The 20,130-nt window shown below is 42.2% G+C and overlaps 1 protein-coding gene and 1 long non-coding RNA gene across 2 annotated transcripts in view; both read left to right on the top strand.

Annotated features, from left to right (window-relative positions):
• The window catches only part of LOC138959212 (uncharacterized), a 6,867-nt gene extending 6,721 nt beyond the window's left edge, over window positions 1-146 (top strand). The window contains exon 5 of the long non-coding RNA XR_011453659.1: window positions 1-146. This exon is cut by the window's left edge and continues 1,819 nt beyond it. This is a non-coding gene — a long non-coding RNA (uncharacterized lncRNA).
• Window positions 147-10,631: 10,485 nt separating this feature from the next.
• On the top strand, window positions 10,632-19,418 carry LOC138959214 (pre-mRNA-splicing factor RBM22-like). Its single transcript, XM_070330610.1, has 9 exons — window positions 10,632-10,768; window positions 12,525-12,578; window positions 13,987-14,149; window positions 14,444-14,544; window positions 14,912-15,087; window positions 15,607-15,807; window positions 16,704-16,951; window positions 17,392-17,559; window positions 18,305-19,418. Exons 1-9 carry the CDS (start codon window positions 10,715-10,717, stop codon window positions 18,451-18,453), a joined length of 1,314 nt encoding a protein of 437 aa, XP_070186711.1. The 5' UTR covers window positions 10,632-10,714; the 3' UTR covers window positions 18,454-19,418.
• Window positions 19,419-20,130: the final 712 nt, after the last annotated feature.

Below are 20,130 nucleotides of genomic sequence, written 5' to 3' on the forward strand. Positions count from 1 at the left end.
CACATTTTCATGTTTTAGCAATTGAAGGAATTAAGTTTGCATTGTTTAACATTTTAAAAGTGTTACTGTTATCAAATTAGTATTCACATATTGAATTGTTAAAGACCCCAACAATTTAAATTTTAAATAAAATTTGTGATCTTGAATTTTCTGTGCATTAATTCAAATTTGTATTTGCAAATGTTATTTTAATGTTTTCAGGAGAACGTAGATTTTACGTTTGCATGTGAACGTTAATTTAACGTTTGCATGTGAACGTTAATTTAACGTTTGCATGAAAACGTTTGATTATGGTTTTGTTTTGGTTAATTTTATGTTTGCATGCTAACGTTAAAAAAACGTTAAATAAACGTTAATAAAACGTTTTATTTTGGTTATTTTTATGTTAGCAAAAAACGTTAAAAAAACGTTAAAAAAACGTTAAAATAACGTTAAATAAACGTTAATAAAACGTTTTATTTTGGTTATTTTTATGTTAGCAAAAAACGTTAAAAAAACGTTAAAATAACGTTAATCTAACCGTTATATTATGGTTTTATTTTGGTTTTATTTTGGTTATTTTTATGTTTGCAAAAAACGTTAAATTAACGTTAATTTTAACGTTATATTATGGTTAGATTAACGTTAAATTAACGTTAGATTAACGTTAAATGTTAACGTTAATTTAACGTTTTATCACATGAGCAAATTAACGTTAAATTAACGTTAGCGGTAAACGTTAAATTAACGTTTACCGCTAACGTTAATTTAACGTTAATTTAACGTTAGCATGCTATCAGGGGCGTGTGAGTGTGTCGATCGGTGAGTGTGTGTTTGTCAACGTGAGTGTTTGTGTGTGTATACGTGAGTGTTTGTGTATGTGTGTGTGTGTGTGTGTGTGTGTCAGTGTGTGTCAGTGTGTGTGTGTGCCCGGTGTGTCAGTGTGTGTCAGTGTGTGTGTGTGTGTGTGTGTGTGTGTGTGCCCGGTGTGTCAGTGTGTGTCAGTCACAGTGTGTGTGTGTGCCGGTGTGTGCCGGCCGTGTGTGTGTGTGTGCCGCGTGCGAGGTATTGCACCTCGCTCATAGCGGATTGAAAGTATGTCAAATACACGGCTGAGTAGCCGTGGGTAAGTATACTTCGATACTTCGAAAGTGTACCTTGGCCGGGCTGTCTGCGGAGCATCCGCCTACCGGCTTGCACATCTCGTCTCTACAATGCACTTTGAAAGTGGACTCTGGTCCAGCTGACAGCCTCCGACACTCGCAGCCAATCAAAAACTGCAGAGCGTCTGCAGAGCAACTGACACGCCCCCTTGACGACAATTCCCCCCCCCCCACCCCCTCTCCCCTTTCCACCGTCCGTCCTACAAAATAAAAGCAAAACAAAGTTACTCTTTGTCAGATCATTATATTAGACAGGATCGCCAACTCCGCGCGTGCGCTAGGGCGGCAAGTTGCCGAAATAATTGTGCCGCCCAGTTCGTTTTGTTTACAGGCAAATCAAGAAAAACAAAAACAAGAGTGAGACATGTTTAGCATGAACATATACGTATACTTTTTAAAAGGGATATACCGTTACATTTCTTCTGCTGGGGCAAAACATTTTAATATGCAATGTTTTGTAATGGTTTCCCAGTGAAAAGACGACGCAAGGGAGTTAACTACCGTAACCGCGATTGAATGCACAAACATTTTTTCCTTTTAATTAAATTATGTGTGGTTGCGTGCCAACGCACACAAAAACACCAGTCATAGATGAATGTCTTACTCTTCATATTTAATTGAAATTTGTAATGCACCATATCTCGCGAAACGAACTGTGTGGTATATGTGTGTGTTTTTTGTTGTTGTTTTTTAAACACGCACTGTATCGAACAATATTCTCCAGCCCCTAATAGGCAAAGTACCTGGGGGACATGTCACATGAAGCACCATTTATTGATTGAGACTTCAGAGGCATGATTTGAACTATTAGGCCTAAAAAAAAAATAGGTGTGGTTACGGTAACCCGACCTACCCTATTTTTAGGGGCCGACCCTATAACTTTTTATTTTGTAAAAAAAAAAAAACAGTGCAGAAAACGCAATGAAAGCGAAAGCGCTCGAGTCGCACACTTATTTCCCTGTCAAGTAGGTTTAATTTGTACACATTAGAAAAAAAAGTTTAAAAAAAAAATGATTGCCTACCTTCCTACCCTATTTTGTTTGGCTATGTTACCTTAACCACACCTATTTTTTTTGGCCTTAGTTCAGAGTCTTAGCAGTTCTCAGAAAATATCAGTTATCACATGCTTTACTGGGGATGGCCAAATCTCAGAATTTTACTTCGTCAGCTGGGCGGTAAAAATCAAGGGTCTGCCAAACCCGGCAAATGCAGTAGGCAGCCCAGAGATCCCTAAGTACCTCTCCCAAAGATGGTACTTTTCGGCAAGATTTACAGTTTCAAGCTGTTAGGACAACTTCTTTGAACATGTGATTTTATAGAGTTTTTTGGGGGGAAACTGAAAGGTAGCCTCGTCAGGGGACAACTATTCAAACCCATATCCTCATCATCTTGTTTCTCGATTGAGAATAATCATTTATAGATGACTATTATTCATTTCCCTTGTTGGGGTGTACTTGCATGTACTGGTGGTTGATTACCCAAATGTCCTCTCAGTGATTGAGACTTATATGAGGCTCAGTGATTATAAATGTCACTGTTTCTTTAACGGGTTTATTCCGTTCTTTTATGTGTACTAATGGTACAGGTAGATATGGGGAGTGGTGTAGTTGTTTGTTCAACCCATCTCATTATTTTGTTTCTCCACAAACAGATAATCATTTATGTATGATTTGTAGTGTACCTCATAAGATCTGAGTGTTATAATCACAGTAGCTTTGATAGTGGAGGCTGAGCGTTTCCAATGAAGGTAAACGTATTGTAGTGATCGCTAGTCAAAGCTGTTTTGCCTGTCGGTGATGAGAAGGTCATATATATATAGCCCTTGGTTGGGCTGTTGCTCTCCTAATGTGAGGCAGATTAAGTTGAAGTACCTCTCAGTGATTGAGGATTTCGTTGTATGTGTACCTCACAAATTCTGAGGGTTATGATCACAGTAGCTTTGATAGTAGGGGCTGAGCGTTCCCAATGAAGGTGAACGTATTGTAGAGATCGGTAGTCAAGGCTGTTTTGCCTGTCGGTGATGAGAAGATCGTATATATTGCCCTTGGTTGGGCTGTTGCTCTCTTAATGTGAGGCAGATTGAGTTGAAGCACCTCTCAGTAATTGAGGATTTTGTTGTATGTGTACCTCACAAATTCGGAGGGTTTTGATCACAGTAGCTGAGCGTTCCCACTGGCAAGTATGCTATGCTAATTTTCTATTTCTGTCCCCAGAATAAGAATCTATTTGGGACATATGAGGTGGTACGCTAAGAGCTGGCAAGTAGTTGACTCTGCGTGTTTAAGTAGATAGTTTCGTCAGAGTTGATCTGAGGTCTTATTGGCGGGTAACAGTTCCCGCTCATGGGTTGGCTGGTTCGTGTAATTAGGGGATAAGTGTGTGTCACTCAACGTCCCTGTGGTTGGGGGTGGCGTCAGCGATTGGTGTAGTGGGGCTCTTAGCCTTTGGCTTGGTGGGCGGAGTTATTGTGGGGGTGATTGTTGGGTGCGAAACTGCGTCCCTCCCTGTCCGTTGCGGTTGGGTAACCGTGTTACGTGACGTGTCAGTTCTTCCGTGTACTTAGCACTGGTAATCAGTGTAAGATTAAAGTAAACTGCTCCCCGCACCCCCCAAGCCAGAGAACAAGTTAGTTGATTCCAAATTGTCCATCGGGCTTTCATTGTCATGATGCTGTCTTCGCTTTGACTGAGTCAAGTTCAACCTGAACAGTTTTAGGACGTCCTCGTTTTCCAGTGAGAACCTTAATTTTGACAGACGGAATTGCTTCGAATCTCTTCGCGCGCGGCATTATCACGTCAAGCTTTTTTCATCACCGGAAATCGCGTCCGGTAATGGCGACGTAAATTCTTGTTTGGAAATTAATAGTAAACGATCGATGAAACAAAAAACGGGATCCGAAAGACACAAAAACTCAAAAGATCAAAATGTAAACTGTATATTTTGCTAGTTTGGCTTTATTTTCGATTTGGCTCCATTCACTGAGTTATCCGAACGGCGGCAGTGCGGAACCGCAGCATCCATCGCTATATATATAGCTTCAGCGCGGCTACAGGGGCCTATCATCGCAAAGCAACCCGAAGACTGAGCTACACAGCCTGCTCAGAGTACGTTCTCCGAGTACAAAGTACCCTTCTCACACGGCTGTCCAGCCTGTATTCAAACATACTTTGTAACCGCTATGAGCGAAGTGCAATGGGTGCGCGTGCTCGGTGTGTCAGTGTGTGTATGTGTGTGTGTGTTTGTGCGCGTGTGTGTTGGTCAGTGTGTGTGCGTGTTTGTGTGTGCGTCTGTGTTTGAGGCCGGTCACGGTTTGAGTGAGTGTTTGTGTGTCTGTGTCTGTCCGCTGTCTGTGTGTGTGTGTTTATGTGTGTGTGACGGTGTGCGTGTGCGTGTGTGTGCCCGGTGTGTCAGAGTGTGTGTGTGTGTGTGTGTGTGTGTGTGTCTGTGTGTGGGTGAGTGTATGTGTGTGTGTGCCGGTGCCGGTGTGCGTGAGTCAGTGCGTGAGCCGTGTGTGTCAGTGTGTGTGTGTGTGTGTGTGTGTTTGTACGCGCGCACTGTGCGTGTGCGTGAATGTGTCAATATTCGCAAATAGTACACACACACACACACACACACACACACACACACACACACACACACACACACACACACAGAGAAACATACACATTTTCGTATCGACGTATTTGAGAGAATATTTCTCACCAAAACATCAAAATCGCCAAGAATGGAGTTACGCAGGAATTCCACGACGACATCATGCATGAAGTATTTGGGCCAGTAGGACTGATTCCGGTCAATAGAGTTTCGAACGGTCCAGTAGGCATGGAACCCAGCCCCCATCCTGTCAGTGTTACGCGAGCCGCCAGACTCAAGTTGACACGATTGACATCGCCCCTGTTTTCTACGGCTGAAATGACGAGCCAAATTGTGGATGAGGCACTTAATTTTTCATACTACTCTTATCGACTGTCATTAAAGCCCTATCCAAAAAAAAATGGAAGCAGCAACACCCAAACTTCAACCAGTCTGACTGCTATTACCAACTGAGCAAACGGGACCAGGTCATTCTGTTCAGGCTGAGAACAGGGCACAACCGACTAAATGCCCACATGTACAGCAAATTCAGAATTGGCGAGTCCGAGATGTGCTCCTGCAATGCAGACATCATGAATGCTGAGCACCTGCTGCAGAACTGCCGACTCCACGACGCTCCCAGGCAGGCATCGTGGCCGGAACCAGTACCACTGAGGGTCAAGCTCTTCGGCGGCCTGGAGGACCTACAGAGGACAGCTGCTTTCGTGCGGGCGATTGGCATCTCCATCTAGTGAACGACGAAGAAGAAGAAGACACAACCATTTGTCGAGGATAGCGTAGGCACCCGGTCTGCTCCCCGCCTAAAAAAGGCCAGTGCCGTTCCGTCTTCGAGGGACTGCGTGGGTTTCATTTCGGAGTTTTCCTTCTCCTAGACGAGTTTCCTTCCATGGATGATGAGCCTCCTCTACCCTCGTTTTGAATTCAGAGTGGTCTTCTCTTAGGATAGCTGCCTGCCAGGGTTGACGAGCCTATCCTGCCCGGCTATTTGACCCATAGCTGGAGGTTGGTTCGTGGGCACCTGGGCGTTTCCACACACCGGTGGGCCCGCATGCCGCACGTCTAGGGGCCAACCTCCTCCGAGTCCTTGTAGTCTAGCCTGGGGCCTTGCGGTACCCAGTTTACGCCTGTCGCCGCGATGGAGGCACTACATAGGGCTTGTTGTGGAGAGGTTATTGTACTGGCAGGAGAGACTGACGCATTCTGCTCTCTTTTCGCATTGTCCTAAAAAGGACAGACGGTGCTAGCCAGCGGTGAGGGCTGAAAGCGAGAAGTGACAAGCACAAGACACTTCGCCAACACACTAGACACGTCACACAACCGTTTGGCAGGCATACTACTCTTATCGACTTCAAGTTGGTTCCAAAGAAATAGTGCCTATTACATGTAGCCTTCATACTATTGATCCCGGACACGAGACAAGTTTGTCGAAAGTGTGAAATTGACTTGATGTTGTAGTTGTTGCTGTTGTACATGCTGGCCGCTCACGCACACACAAACACACACACACACACACACACACACACACACACACACACACACACACACCGTCACTCACAAGCACACATACACACAAACACACACAAGCACACATGAAATTGACTTGATGTTGTTGTTGTTGTTGTTGTTGTTGTACATGCTGGCCGCTCACGCACACACGCACACACTCACACACACACACACACACACACACACACACACACACGTACGCACGCACGTGCGCGCGTACGCACGCACGTGCGCAGTGCGTCACGCACGCACGCACGCACGCACGCACGCCGTAACGCACGCGGCGCGGCCCACACACACACACACCGTGCACGCACGCACGCACGCACTCGCACGCACGCACGCACGCACGCACGCACGCACGCACACGCACGCACGCACGCAGACCCGGGAACCGGCGCACGCGGCACACACACACACACACACACACACACACACACACACACACACAAACACGCATATATACTAATTTAGATATATAAAAAAAATTACATTTACATGGATCATAACTCCCTTCATTTTTACATTTAGTCAAGTTTTGACTAAATGTTGTAACATAGAGGGGGGAATCGAGACGAGGGCGGTGTGTGTGTGTGTGTGTGTGTGTGTGTGTGTGTGTGTGTGTGTGTGTGTGTGTCTGTGTGTGTCTGTGCGCGTGCGTGTGTGTGTGTAGAGCGATTCAGATCAAACTACTGGACCGATCTTTATGAAATTTGACATGAAAGTTCCTGGGAATGATATCCCCGGAAGTTTTTTTCTTTTTTTCGATAAATACTTAGTGATGACGTCCATGATATCCGGCTTTTTGTAAAAGTTGAGGCGGCACTGTCACACCCTCATTTTTCAATCAAATTGATTGAAATTTTGGCCAAGCAATCTTCGACGAAGGCCGGACTTCGGTATTGCATTTCAGCTTGGTGGTTTAACAATTAATTAATGACTTTGGTCATTAAAAATCTGAAAATTGTATTCTTTTTAATAAAACGATCCAAATTTAGGTTCATCTTATTTTACATCATTTCCTGATTCCAAAAACATATAAATATGTTATATTTGGATTAAAAACAAGCTCTGAAACTGAATTAAAAATAAAACAATTATGATTAAAATTAAATTTCCGAAATCGAGTTAAAAACAATTTCATCTTATTCCTTGTCGGTTCCTGATTCCAAAAACATATAGATATGATATGTTTGGATTAAAAACATGCTCAGAAAGTTAAAACGAAGAGAGGTGCAGAAAAGCGTGCTATGCAGCACAGCGAAACCACTACCGCGCTGAACAGGTTCGTCAGTTTCGCTCCGTTTTGCACAAGCGGCGGACTACGGTCATTGTGAAAAAATGCAGTGCGTTCAGTTTCATTCTGTGAGTTCCACAGCTTGACCACTGGAGCTTGTATCCAATCGCCGGTCGATCATTATTTACAGTCCACTACTACGACATACTACTACTATACACAGGAGCTTGTAAGCTTGACTAAATGTAGTAATTTCGCCTTGCGCGACTTGTTATTTCTATGACTTAAAACTCGATACAAAATCAGGTAATGTTATTTATCCTACATACGTGAGAGAGACACCCGTGAGGTAATAATCGTTCAAATCACACGTGTGTATATCATGTAAATGAGGTCATGTCAAGCAAGTCTGGCAGGGACCTGTTTTTCCACTGCTTATGATGCCAAAGTCACCGAGACAAACGTCATTATAGAAACACAAATTGCGCTCGCTAATTACCCTCGATGAATCTTTAGAACTAACACGTCACGCCACACTTTCAGAGTGACGTTTCTTTGCTTTGACGTAATAGATTGCACGAGGCTTTAGAAGAGATCGAGGTTCTAAAACAAGCGTCTTCAATTTAGCTGCCTCGAATGCAGGACATTTTCAGTAAAATACACGTAAGTTCAGTATGTAGGATAAACAGAATACTACATGGCTTGCTGTTCCGTACCAGATTTACACTCGTTGCTTTTTCAAATAGTGAACAGCTCGCTTTCGCTCGCAGTTCAATATTAAAAAAACAACTCGTGTAAATCTGGTACGACACAGCAAGCCATGTAGTATTCTCTATGGATATACTAGATCTATACGAATATTGCATGAACACTATACCGGGCACACACACACACACACACACACACACACACACACACACACACACACACACAGAGCACACACACACACACACACACACACACACACTGACACACCGGACACACACACACACACACACACGCACACACACACACGTACACACACACACACACACACACACACGCACACACACACACACACACTGGCACTCACGTATACCGACTAACAAACACTCACACACGGTAAGTTGTTGTTGTTGTTGTTGTTGTTGTTGTTGTACATGCTGATGTTCATTTTTCTAGTTATCGCTCTCTTTTGCTCCATTCATTCGAGTATCATCATCATTACCATCACTGATTATCATAATCATCATTATCATAATTTTCATCATCTTTATCATCATCCTCGCTAGATCTTCCAAAATGCATCATAACTCCCTTTTTTTCTGTGACTTAAAACTCGGTGTAAAGGCAGATGATGTCCTGAAGATACTAGATATATAAGAATATTAAACAACCGTACTTTAATTTATGGTCGTGCCTGCGATTCTAAAAACAATGCGAACATGGTCGGACGCAGATATCCGATGCTTGCACTTGTGCTCGCTAGCTCTTCGAAAATGCATCTTAACTTCCTTATTTTTTATTTCTGTGACTTAAAACTCGGTACAAAGTATGATAATGTTGTGAAGATTCTAGATATATAAAATTATTACATGAACATTCTTTATTTTGAGGTTGAGCCTGCGTTCTTAGATCAATGCGAACATGGTCGGACGCTGAACCACGATGCTTTCACTTTCGCTCGATAGTTCGTCGCAAAATACATCATAACTCCCTTATTTTTTATTTCTGTGACTTAAATTTTGGTATAAAGTCAGATAATGTTGTGAAGATACTATATATATAAAAACAATAGTACATGTAGGGGAAGGGCTCCTAATATGGACCGGCTCCTAATATGGACCACCTCTTGATCTGACAAACTAACGGCGCTAGAGCGCTAAAAACAATTTCATTCGCTGTATTCACCCTATCTGGATAACTTGCGCATGTCAAAACAGTTGCAGAAACACAAACCTTAAAACCGTTAGGCTTTTTATCTTTTTTTCACTTTTGGCAGCGTTCACTCTAACTTTGACGGCTAAAACGGACTCGTCAAGTTTCTGTCCACAACCAAAGCTTTTATCACACAAAAATTGCTATATATGACAGATAAGACCGTATTTGTTACATTTTAGCAGTTTTGACCCCGAGTTTCTACTGCCGGCAAACAAAAAATAATAGCAAAATCTCAAAGTATGTGTGAGTCCCCTAATATGGACCACCTTCAACAAATCGAAGAAAATAAAAGATAAAGGCTATTTTCATTAATTCATTAAAGAAGCTTGCTGAAAATAACCTATAACTAGCCCTCGAGCTTTCAAAAAAATATATGAAATTGTCTTCTTTTTGCGGAAGTTGATAATTTCACTTATTTTCACTCTGTTTTTGATAAGCTTCTTTAGTTTCCTGGTGTGCTTCAAATAATGCTCTCATCAACCCGAAACAGATAAATATAAAGCATATTTGAATTAGTCTGACATGCACAATAACTTGGGTTGTATCATGTTATTTTGAAGTATAGGGCGCTTTTGACAGTGATTCGTGAAGGCCGCTTCACTGGTCCATATTAGGCGCCAAGGCTCCTAATACGGACCCTTTGTGTTTTTTCTGTATTTAATTTTTGCTGAATGTCTATCAAAGCTATTTCACTATAATTAGGCCTAACGGTTAACCTAAAAGAGAAGGACTACCAAACACAAAATGAAACTTCTTCGCAAGAAAACAAGCTAGTTATCAGCATGAAACAAAAAGTGGTCCATATTAGGGGCCCTTCCCCTACATGATTTAGTTTGATAGTGCAAGGTAGTGCAAGGCCGCGTGCGGTCGCGTAGTATTTAGTCAGACCATAAACAATGGTGTAAAAGATGGGAGCGAAAATTTGCCGAAATCTCTAAAAATCTAAAATTGTATATCAACTTTAAATATTAGTCATTCTACAATTCCAGAATATATTTTGGCTTATGTACGTTTTTGAAACCATACAGTTATCTTAATTTACTATATGTTCATATTTTTTTCAGTTCTCGTCCACTATAAGTTTGTCTTTATACCAGAGTTTCTACAAATAGTAATTATTAAATGAGATCGTAGAACGTTGATTACAAGCATTTGAGGATACAGAAGTGCAGATTTGTTTCATTTTTCCAGTGGACAGAGATAACTTCAACTGTGTGTTACAAACCGCCGCTGTTACTAATTGATTCCTTTAGCAGAGCACTGTCATTCTGTTCTAAGAATATTCTGTAAATAGATATTAGACATTATTGCAAAGATGGCGACTTCCAAAGGTGCAAATACGTACAACCGACAAAACTGGGAAGATTCGGTAAGTCTTTCTGTTTTATGTATCCACTGTATTTTTTAACGTGTTTATTTAATGTCTATTCGGTTAAATCGAGGAGGCTAGTGTCTAGGGGTCGCACAGAACCTTGGTGGGGTGTAAGGACATGTAACGCACTGTTGCAGGTGTTGGTCCAGCTAAACATAGTAAAAAATAAAATTCATTTTGCCTTTTGGGCAGGTGCAGTGATGTTCCCAGGACTGGAGGGCAACAGGACAAAATGTCCTGAATCAAAAAACTAATAGGACATCATGTCCTGACTACAAAAAAACAATAGGACATTCAGATCAAGCGAACCAATCATGGCACCTTACCTTTTTAGATGACTGAGAATATATGAATAAAGGTAAATAAAAACTGAACAGTTCTAAATTTATTTTAATATTTTAAATGCAACAGTGTTCAGTAGGGTTACTTTCACACACACACAGACACATGCTTCAGAATGTCATAAGTGATCTTTCACACACACACACACACACACACACACACACACACACACACACACACACACACACACACACACACACACACGGATTTGCGAAAGTTGCTGCAACCAACGGTGAACGAGTTTGAGGCAACGCCATCCTGACAGATGGTGCAGAACATCAGTTCTTTTTCTTTGCTGTAGCTGAGCCAAGGGAACATAGAAAACCAGCTCTGCACAAACTTTCTGGTCGCCCCTACTTTCGTTTCTTGCGTCTCTTCCTGCGTCTCTTCCTGAGGTTGTAGATCTATTGGCTCACCTTCTGAGGCTTCAGTCTCCGACGGGGCCGAAGGCCCTGCAACTTGACTGTCCGTGTCGTCCTTTTTTTTTTAACAAAGCCACTCAAAAGTGTCTGCCCTTTTCCCACGCAAACCTTTTTCTTCGGCGGCATTTTTGCAAAAATGTGGCGGCGGAAGAAACGTGTCGCTGTCAAAAGTAGCGAGAGTTGTGGCTCTTGTAATATTGTTCGGTCGAGAGTTGCGTCCCTTGTGTTATTGTTCGACCAAGAGTGAAAATTCAAGTTCAGTCACTTCAAGTAGGACTCGATTCTAACTCGTTTTAACGGGGTTTGATACTTCAGTTTGTACAGATTCTTCTTGCAGTGACCTCTCTGGACGTAATACTATCGGACAATGACCGCTGACTTCGCGATCGGATCGGACATTTGACGGGACAGAGGTGTTTGCAATCGGTCATTTTACAACTTAAATCGGTGTATGACCGATGACCGACGCCTCGGAACATCACTGAGGTGGACATTTATTTTCTGAGACAGGACATCCATAACACATTGCAGCCCTGAAAGTGGCGAGTATTTTACTCGCCATGGCGAGTAGAAACATATGTAACTGACGAGTAGAAATGTTCATCTACTCGCCCAAATGCGAATAAAGTTTTCATTGAAAAATCTGTCCCAACCTAAAATCATGTGCCCCAACAAATGATCTTTGGTGTTTCTAACAAAAACACCAGTGCATAGAAGTGAGAATCTTTGTTCATGTCCCACTTTCAAGCACCATTTTGAGACCATGCTTCGATAAACAAATATATTAAAAAATTTCACAAACACAACTTTTTTTGCAAACACGTTTTATTTTATCAGACAAAGTTGTCATGCATCACGTGAAACCATCAACTGAGTCCAAGGCTTTGTGAGAGCAAGTTTAAAGACCAGCAAAGTTAGTCACTCACTGATTGTGTATGTTACCCAGTATCAATCATGGACGTGCACATATATATACTTTGTTCTTTCAGGAGTTTCCCATTCTTTGTCAGACATGCCTGGGGGACAATCCTTACATCAGGATGGTAAGTATTTTTTGTTTTTGAAAAATACATGTAGAGAAGTTTTAAAATTACATGTAGAAGTTAATTTTCTGTGTCATTCATAATTTATGTGTTGAGTACACAGTGAACATTATAGGTATAAGTATAACTTAGTTATAACTTAAAGTTTCTACAAGTATAACTCATATGAAAACACTTCTATTTCAAGTAACAACTAACATGTTATCTGATTTTACTTCATGAATACTGATTTTACTATTTTATTTTAATTTGATATTAAATAGCCATATCTAACAGGAATGTCGTTAGGCGTTGGACATCGGACATAGACCGATTAAGAGGCTCAAATGTCCGATTCACATAACCGCATTGCGGTCAGATGTCCTATTGTTTTGAGCTGAGCGCTGGCATTGTCCGATAAGAACTCAATTCCTTCGGACAGCGCGATATTCGTTAATGTTCCTTTCAAGATACACATTTTCAAAAAGCGACCAAGCACTCTTGCGTACAGGTGCACTGAAGTTGTGCAGTGCGGATCTTGCGTTTGGGTGACACCCGTCTGCAGCACATTAAAGTTAGGAGTATGGGAGACAACTCCAACTGTCCAAGTCTTGCGTCTGCTTTTGCTTTCAGTTCGAGACATTTTGACGAAGCACTCTGAGTTATGCCACCGAAAACTAAAACTAAAGCCTGCCAAAGTTCAACAAAAGCTGAACACGTTTGGCTATTCAACGGCATCCTGTGCTACATTAGGGTCAAAAACGGGGGGGGGGTGGGGGGGGGGGTGACACAGCGAGCGTCATTCTTGAAAATGAAAATATTCTGACGTCCCATTGAAATTTCTGAAAGCGGTCAAATGTCCTATTGATGCTGAAGAGCTAGGACATTTGTCCTATAGGTATGAATTTGAAGCAACATCCCTGTCTAATAATGGTAGGTTGACGGGCGCAGTGGCGTGGTGGTAAGACGTCGGCCTCCTAATCGGGAGGTCGTGAGTTCGTGAGCCTGGTGGATTAAGAGTGGAGATTTTTCCGATCTCCCAGGTCAACTTATGTACAGACCTGCTAGTGTCTTAACCCCCTTCGTGTGTACACGCAAGCACAAGACCAAGTGCGCACGGAAAAGATCCTGTAATCCATGTCAGAGTTCGGTGGGTTATAGAAACACGAAAATACCCAGCATGCTTCCCCCGAAATCGGCGTATGGCTGCCTGAATGGCGGGGTAAAAACGGTCATACACGTAAAAATCCACTCGTGCTGAAAACATGAGTGAACGTGGGAGTCTAAGCCCATGAACGAAGAAGAAGAAGAAGAAGATAATGGTAGGTTGTCGTGCAATGGCAGTTTGATGGATTATAGATTGACATGACTGTAGCTGTATCAGACTTTTTTGTAATCTGTGTATCTTGTTTTTTTCTTGATCTAAAAGACAAAGGAGAAGTACGGCAAGGAGTGCAAAACATGTGCTCGTCCTTTCACTGTCTTCCGCTGGTGCCCAGGTGCCCGCATGCGATTCAAGAAGACAGAAGTGTGTCAGACTTGCAGCAAACTCAGAAACGTTTGTCAAACTTGTCTGCTAGATCTGGAATATGGTAAGAAACTATAACTTTATTTTAAACTGCAGTGCAAAGGATCAGATTATCTTTGATCCAATTAAGAGAGAATGTGTATGTGTGACATTGTCATTGAAAATGACAGACTTTTTGTATTGATTTTTTTTTCTTTTGTAGCAAGTTGAAGTAGTGCTTAATATTAATATCCTTATGTTTTAATTTTTAGTTCTGTTCTCATAGTTTGTTTGTCCTGTTAAATATTAGCCGTTTATTTGAAAAGAAAACGTCCAAAGTGAAAAAGTCATAATGTTTGCAAACATCTTTACTTTTCAGGCTTACCGGTGCAAGTGAGAGACCAAGCTCTCAAGCTTCAAGAAAGCATGCCTAAATCTGACGTCAACAAAGAGTACTACACACAGAATATGGAAAGAGAGGTGAGTGTTATGAACTTCCAAAGTTGCATAGTATTGTTAACAATGTCAACTGTGAAACATGAATCCTTGCTTGTGTGTTCTATTTAAAGCAGTGATTGTAATAAGGCTGTAAACACTAATTACTTCGTACATTAAAACTTCATTAGCTTTTATTCCAGTTCAAAAGTTTGGGCTGCATGTAACGGTTGTATGGATGAGTTTGTGAGACAGAATGTTGAAAGTTCAGTAACGTTTAGCTAGTTTCTTGGTGTTCGATCACAACCAAAAGGAACCAAAACTTACAGCACAATATTAGTATTTTGTAATTAATATTATGGTCTGTACAAAGGAATGTTGTGGTGTAACTGCTATTTCTTTTTATTTTCAGATAGCTAACAGTGACGGGATTTCACCAGTTGGTGCTTTGGCTGGTAAAGCCCAGGCCCCAAGTGACATGCTGTTGAAGCTAGCCCGCACCACTCCCTACTACAAACGCAATCGCCCTCACATCTGTTCCTTCTGGGTCAAAGGGGAGTGCAAGCGTGGAGAAGAGTGTCCGTACAGGTGGGTCTTGTGAGACAGAAAATACCAGCAGATTTGGGGGGGCAATTATTGTTAAGTTTTACAATTCATTATGTATATTGAACCTGTGACTAGTTTTAAAGGAAGTTGACGCAAAAAATCATGAAGAGACTTCATCTGAACGGCAGGTATGCCGTGAATAAAAGAAAAACAAGTTTGCAGGATTCAGCAGACAAAATTAATTTTAAGTGTTTATGAATAAAAGATGTGAAGAATGGTGAGCTCTTGGGAAAGATTAAATGTACAAATAAGCACAAAAAAGAAGAGGGGTCGAAATGGACTTAAGGTGTCCATCTGTCACACCCAGATATTGTCTTCTTTCTGCCGTAGGTGTCTGTTGGATATAAACTGCTCTCCACCAAGGGTAAGAAATAATTTTTTAAATAAATAACATTTCTCAACCCTAACCATGTAGTAAAGAGTGTGTGGAAAAGGGCATTTGAAAAGAAAGGAACAACATTTAACTGTGACAACTGATAACCTGGCTGTCTTCCTCTGCAGACACGAAAAGCCCACCGACCCTGACGACCCTCTGGCTGACCAGAACATCAAGGACCGATTCTACGGGATCAACGACCCTGTGGCAGAGAAACTGCTGGGTCGCTACAACTCCATGCCCAAGCTTGAGACACCTGAAGACAAGAGTGTCACCACGCTCTATGTGGGAAACCTGGGGGACAAGGTTGGAGAGAAGGAACTCAGGTAAGATTCCTGCTTCGCTTGCCGGAACAAGAACTGCCACATGCAAGTGAAACAGAGCAACAGAAACTCTACATGTGCACACAGGCATACCCACACAATGCACAGAAAATGTCCTTGTTTGTTTTCAGTTTCAGTAATCATGCGGTTACATGTCCTCACAGTCACACAGATGAGGTTTGGGCAAATAATGAACATTATTTCAGGTTTTAAAGTGGAAGATGAGGCTGGGGACCCGGCGCTGTCTCCGCCTGGCGATCCGCGGGATGAGCACCATACCGTCGAATATCCGTTTGTATGGCCATGTTGGGTTTGATGCGTGCATGCCTGGTTTTCTCCTGTAGATGGGTGTCGGCACAGAAGGTCTGCCCGCTGTCCTCAGCCAACATGCTCCGTCTTCATGGCAGCTCAAATTTTTTATCGAGGTTCTCTCCTCTAGATCCGCCGTGTTTCGCCTAGGGGCTTTCGCTGCCTAGTTGATAGGGTCACCTCGTAGAGGATGTGGTCATAGACCACGCACGGTCGGTCTTGGGATAGGGAAACGTTATGCTAGTCCGGAGGGATTACGCCACAATGGCCACCTCGCGAAGACCCAGGGTCCTAGACTAGGGAGGTCCAAGGGGGAGCACCGGGAGGGCTACCCCTCTACCCGCACCTCCAACACAATCCCTTCCCCTGGTAGCTTCATCCCCAAGGAGGAAACAAAGCTACCTGCAACACCCCAAAAGTGGAAGATGACCTTCATTTGTTTATTAAACCATTTTATATATCCTTCCTTTCAAAATGATGGCTGCATGCTCTTTTAGATCATCAAGTCTTTTCTCTCAGAAAAACAAATTGGCATTGTTTCTCCTGTCTAGATACATTTGTCAACTTTATGTTTCCTTCATATTTCTCAGGGACCACTTTTACCAGTTTGGCGAAATTCGCTCAGTGAACGTGGTGAGCAAGCAGCAGTGTGCATTCGTTCAGTTCACCATCCGGGCCTCAGCAGAGGCGGCGTCAGAGAAGTCATTCAACAAGCTGATTATCAACGGGCGTCGCCTGAACATCAAGTGGGGACGCTCACAGGGACAGCAGTTGGCGCCTCGCCCCCAGACTTCAGAGAGTGACGTGCCTCTGGAACCTGTGCCTGGTCTACCTGGTGGTGAGCTATTCGTGCATGTCTTTATTTTTGTGTGTGGGTTTGTTTGTTACCTGTTTGCCAAGACTGATGTAACCTCACAGAGATGTCTTTACGTTTGTCCACCAATTTGTAGTTAGATAGTTTTTTTGTTTGTGATTTTATGAATAATACGTTGCTGCCCTACATGCCGACCGGCATAATCGGCAGTAAGTAAGTAAGTTGTTAATGATAAAGAAAAGATGCAGGGACCAGATTCAGTGTGCCTCACTGCTTTCAGTAGAGGGATGAGTCAGGAATAGAGGATAGTAAGCAAGATGTTTCTGTGTTGTGTTTCACTGGAAAAAGTGGCTTTTGTACAAATGTATATCTTGCTCATGTGAACTGTAAAAGAAGAAAAAATTATGTTTGTCTTATGTATGAAACTCTTGCTTATTAGTGAGTTTTGTTTTTATTTCTTCCAGCTCTGCCCATGCCACCAGAGGAGTTGTCCAACAATTACTTTAACCTGGGTGGAGGCCCTCCACCCAACATGCCTCCAATGCCTCCGAGAGGCATGCCCCCACGTGGACCTCCTCCCATGGGCCCACCTCCACCCTTTGGGATGCCACCCAGGGGCCCTCCCCCACCAGGTGTGTATTGTTCTGTGTTTTGACTTTTCCTGAAAAGCATGAAGATTTTTCTCTTGTAACCTGGTTTTCTTCAGAAGATTTTAAAAGATGCAAGGCTGCATCATGTTTTGTTTGTTTGTTTGATTTGAGAGGAACCCCCCCGCACACAATTTTATGTTGGTGCCCTGCCGTGCATATGCACATTTATATGGCGCATCTGTGATGAGTGCTTAAAGATGTCTGACTTGAGCCTTTTCTCTAACACAACAACCTAGCTTCCTTCCCTTTTTGTTGTTGAGAAATGTATCTTCTCTGCTACTTTGTTGACTTTTTTTCCGGAGCAGTCTAGTGTTCACAAATCACGTGTAGTAGCAATGCTAGTAAAAAGTAAACAGCCAACTCCTTGACAAAGTATGACACTTCTGTGTTTGTTACGGTGACAGAACTTGCTGTCTCCTGTAAGAGGTGTGAACTGGAGCATTCACAGAAGTCTTAGATTGCTGGTGTTGGTCTTTTCTCTAATTTTGACTTTACAATGTACTTTTAGCTTTGCATTTTACTGTATTTATTGAAATCTTTATCTTAAGATGATACCAATGGAAATGTTAATATAAAACCTGTTACTTCAAAACAAAAATAACACACAACAGCATTCAGTTTTGGTAAGTTCTTTTTTAAATTGTTGTCAGCCTGGCGCTGTCTTCATCAGGATGGTAAGGATTAGAATGATGGCACATGATTTACAGTGTACTTCTTTGTCTTTCAGGAATGCGACTGCCTCCCCCTCCGCCAGGCGTGATGCCCATGCGTCCACCCCCAGGTATGCCCCCTCGTCACGGCGGTCCAGGCATGATGCACTACCCCTCGCAGGACCCCACACGCATGGGGGCTGTACCAGGGGGGTCCAAAAACTGAAGCCGGTGATGCCGACTTGATAGTGGAATACCTGTGTGTCGCAACTCCTGTTGCTGGTTTCTCGTTCAGTAATAGGAACAAGACTCTTAAAAGTTGATTTATGTATGTTTGAATAGAAAATTGTCAAGTTCATGCTATTCTGTGTATATTACTGTATGACATATTTGTTTGATTTTGCTGATGAGAAATGAGTTAAGAGAATGAACAGGGTGAAATGAAGTTAACATTTTGTACTGAATTAGGTCTTGTCAGCTACCCGCTATTTTTCTTTAATGTAGACCCAGAAAGCATTGTTTTAAATTTGTATGTTTCTTTGTGTTGTGCGAGTGAAAGAGATTGTATGTGAAGCTGTGCAGATGCTGCTATTGTGTAAAAGTGTCGAGTTACTTTCATTCCGTGCATTGCATAAAATAAATAGAAGATAGGGGCTGTGGATATGACCACTTTCAAAGACATGAATGAGAAATGTAAGTTGAGATTTAACGGGACATTTTGTGTACTTGAGATGCTGTGTGCAAATGCCAGTTTATATAACTGTTCTACCCCCCGCGGGTTTGGGGGAAGAATTTACCCGATGCTCCACAGCATGTCGTAAGAGGCGACTAACGGATTCTGTTTCTCCTTTTACCCTTGTTAAGTGTTTCTTGTATAGAATATAGTCAATGTTTGTAAAGATTTTAGTCAAGCAGTATGTAAGAAATGTTAAGTCCTTTGTACTGGAAACTTGCATTCTCCCAGTAAGGTCATATATTGTACTACGTTGCAAGCCCCTGGAGCAATTTTTTGATTAGTGCTTTTGTGAACAAGAAACAATTGACAAGTGGCTCTATCCCCTCTCCCCGTCGCGATATAACCTTGAACGGTTGAAAACGACGTTAAACACCAAATAAAGAAAGAAAGAAAGATATAACTGTTCTACCATTATAGATATCGAATCGTATCAGGAATTAAACTCTTACATGTCAGTTTGTGTCTGTGTTCTTTTTTTGCTGCAAAAGTTGTACGTCTATATTTGTGCAAATACAGTGCATACTAACCTCCTCCTTTACATCACTGAACCAATGTTCTGTGCAACTCATGTTCACACTCACAGACCATGATACCTTGTATTACTGTATTGTGCTGGTCACTATCTCAGGGGTGGGACTTTTCCGCGGATTTCCGCGGACACAACTTATGTATTCCGCTGGAGTAATCTATGTTTCCGTGTCCCATTTCATCACAGTATCTATAACTTGTTGACTGAATGATATGGAGAGAAGTGAAGATGGAACAGAACACTGGAGGCTTGCGAGTTAAATTGTGCTGACTGAAAACTCCTGAAAACAAAAAGTTATTTTGAGCTTCAATGCATTGGGGCGTCACTTGGATCATACTATTGCCAGTAATGGAGTAAGTATGCACCATTACAATGTTACCATTGTTGTGTGAAAGTGTGTTTTTTGTTTGGTTGGGTGTGTTTTTGTGTTTGTTTTTTTTGTGGGGGGGAGTGAGGAGAATGTCTTATTTACCTGATCCAAACGAGTTGAATTTTAGTCTCAGAATGCACCAGATTGCACAGATTTTAATGTACCATTTAAAAAAATTTCGGGGGAGCCCCCGAACCCCCCGAGAGAAAAGGGATTTCCTCTTTTTTCATCACAAGAGAGTCCCCCCCCCTGCTATCTAAGAATGTGT

The sequence above is a fragment of the Littorina saxatilis genome, linkage group LG2 (assembly GCF_037325665.1).
Source record: "Littorina saxatilis isolate snail1 linkage group LG2, US_GU_Lsax_2.0, whole genome shotgun sequence".
Taxonomy (NCBI): domain Eukaryota; kingdom Metazoa; phylum Mollusca; class Gastropoda; order Littorinimorpha; family Littorinidae; genus Littorina; species Littorina saxatilis.

Excerpts from the sequence above, each read along its gene's own strand:
- LOC138959214 (XM_070330610.1), top strand. The coding sequence starts at position 10,715 with ATGGCGACTTCCAAAGGTGCAAATACGTACAACCGACAAAACTGGGAA. Across the intron at positions 15,088-15,606 it reads GGAGAAGAGTGTCCGTACAG|ACACGAAAAGCCCACCGACC; the intron begins GTGGGTCTTGTG and ends CTTCCTCTGCAG. Across the intron at positions 16,952-17,391 it reads TGTGCCTGGTCTACCTGGTG|CTCTGCCCATGCCACCAGAG; the intron begins GTGAGCTATTCG and ends TATTTCTTCCAG.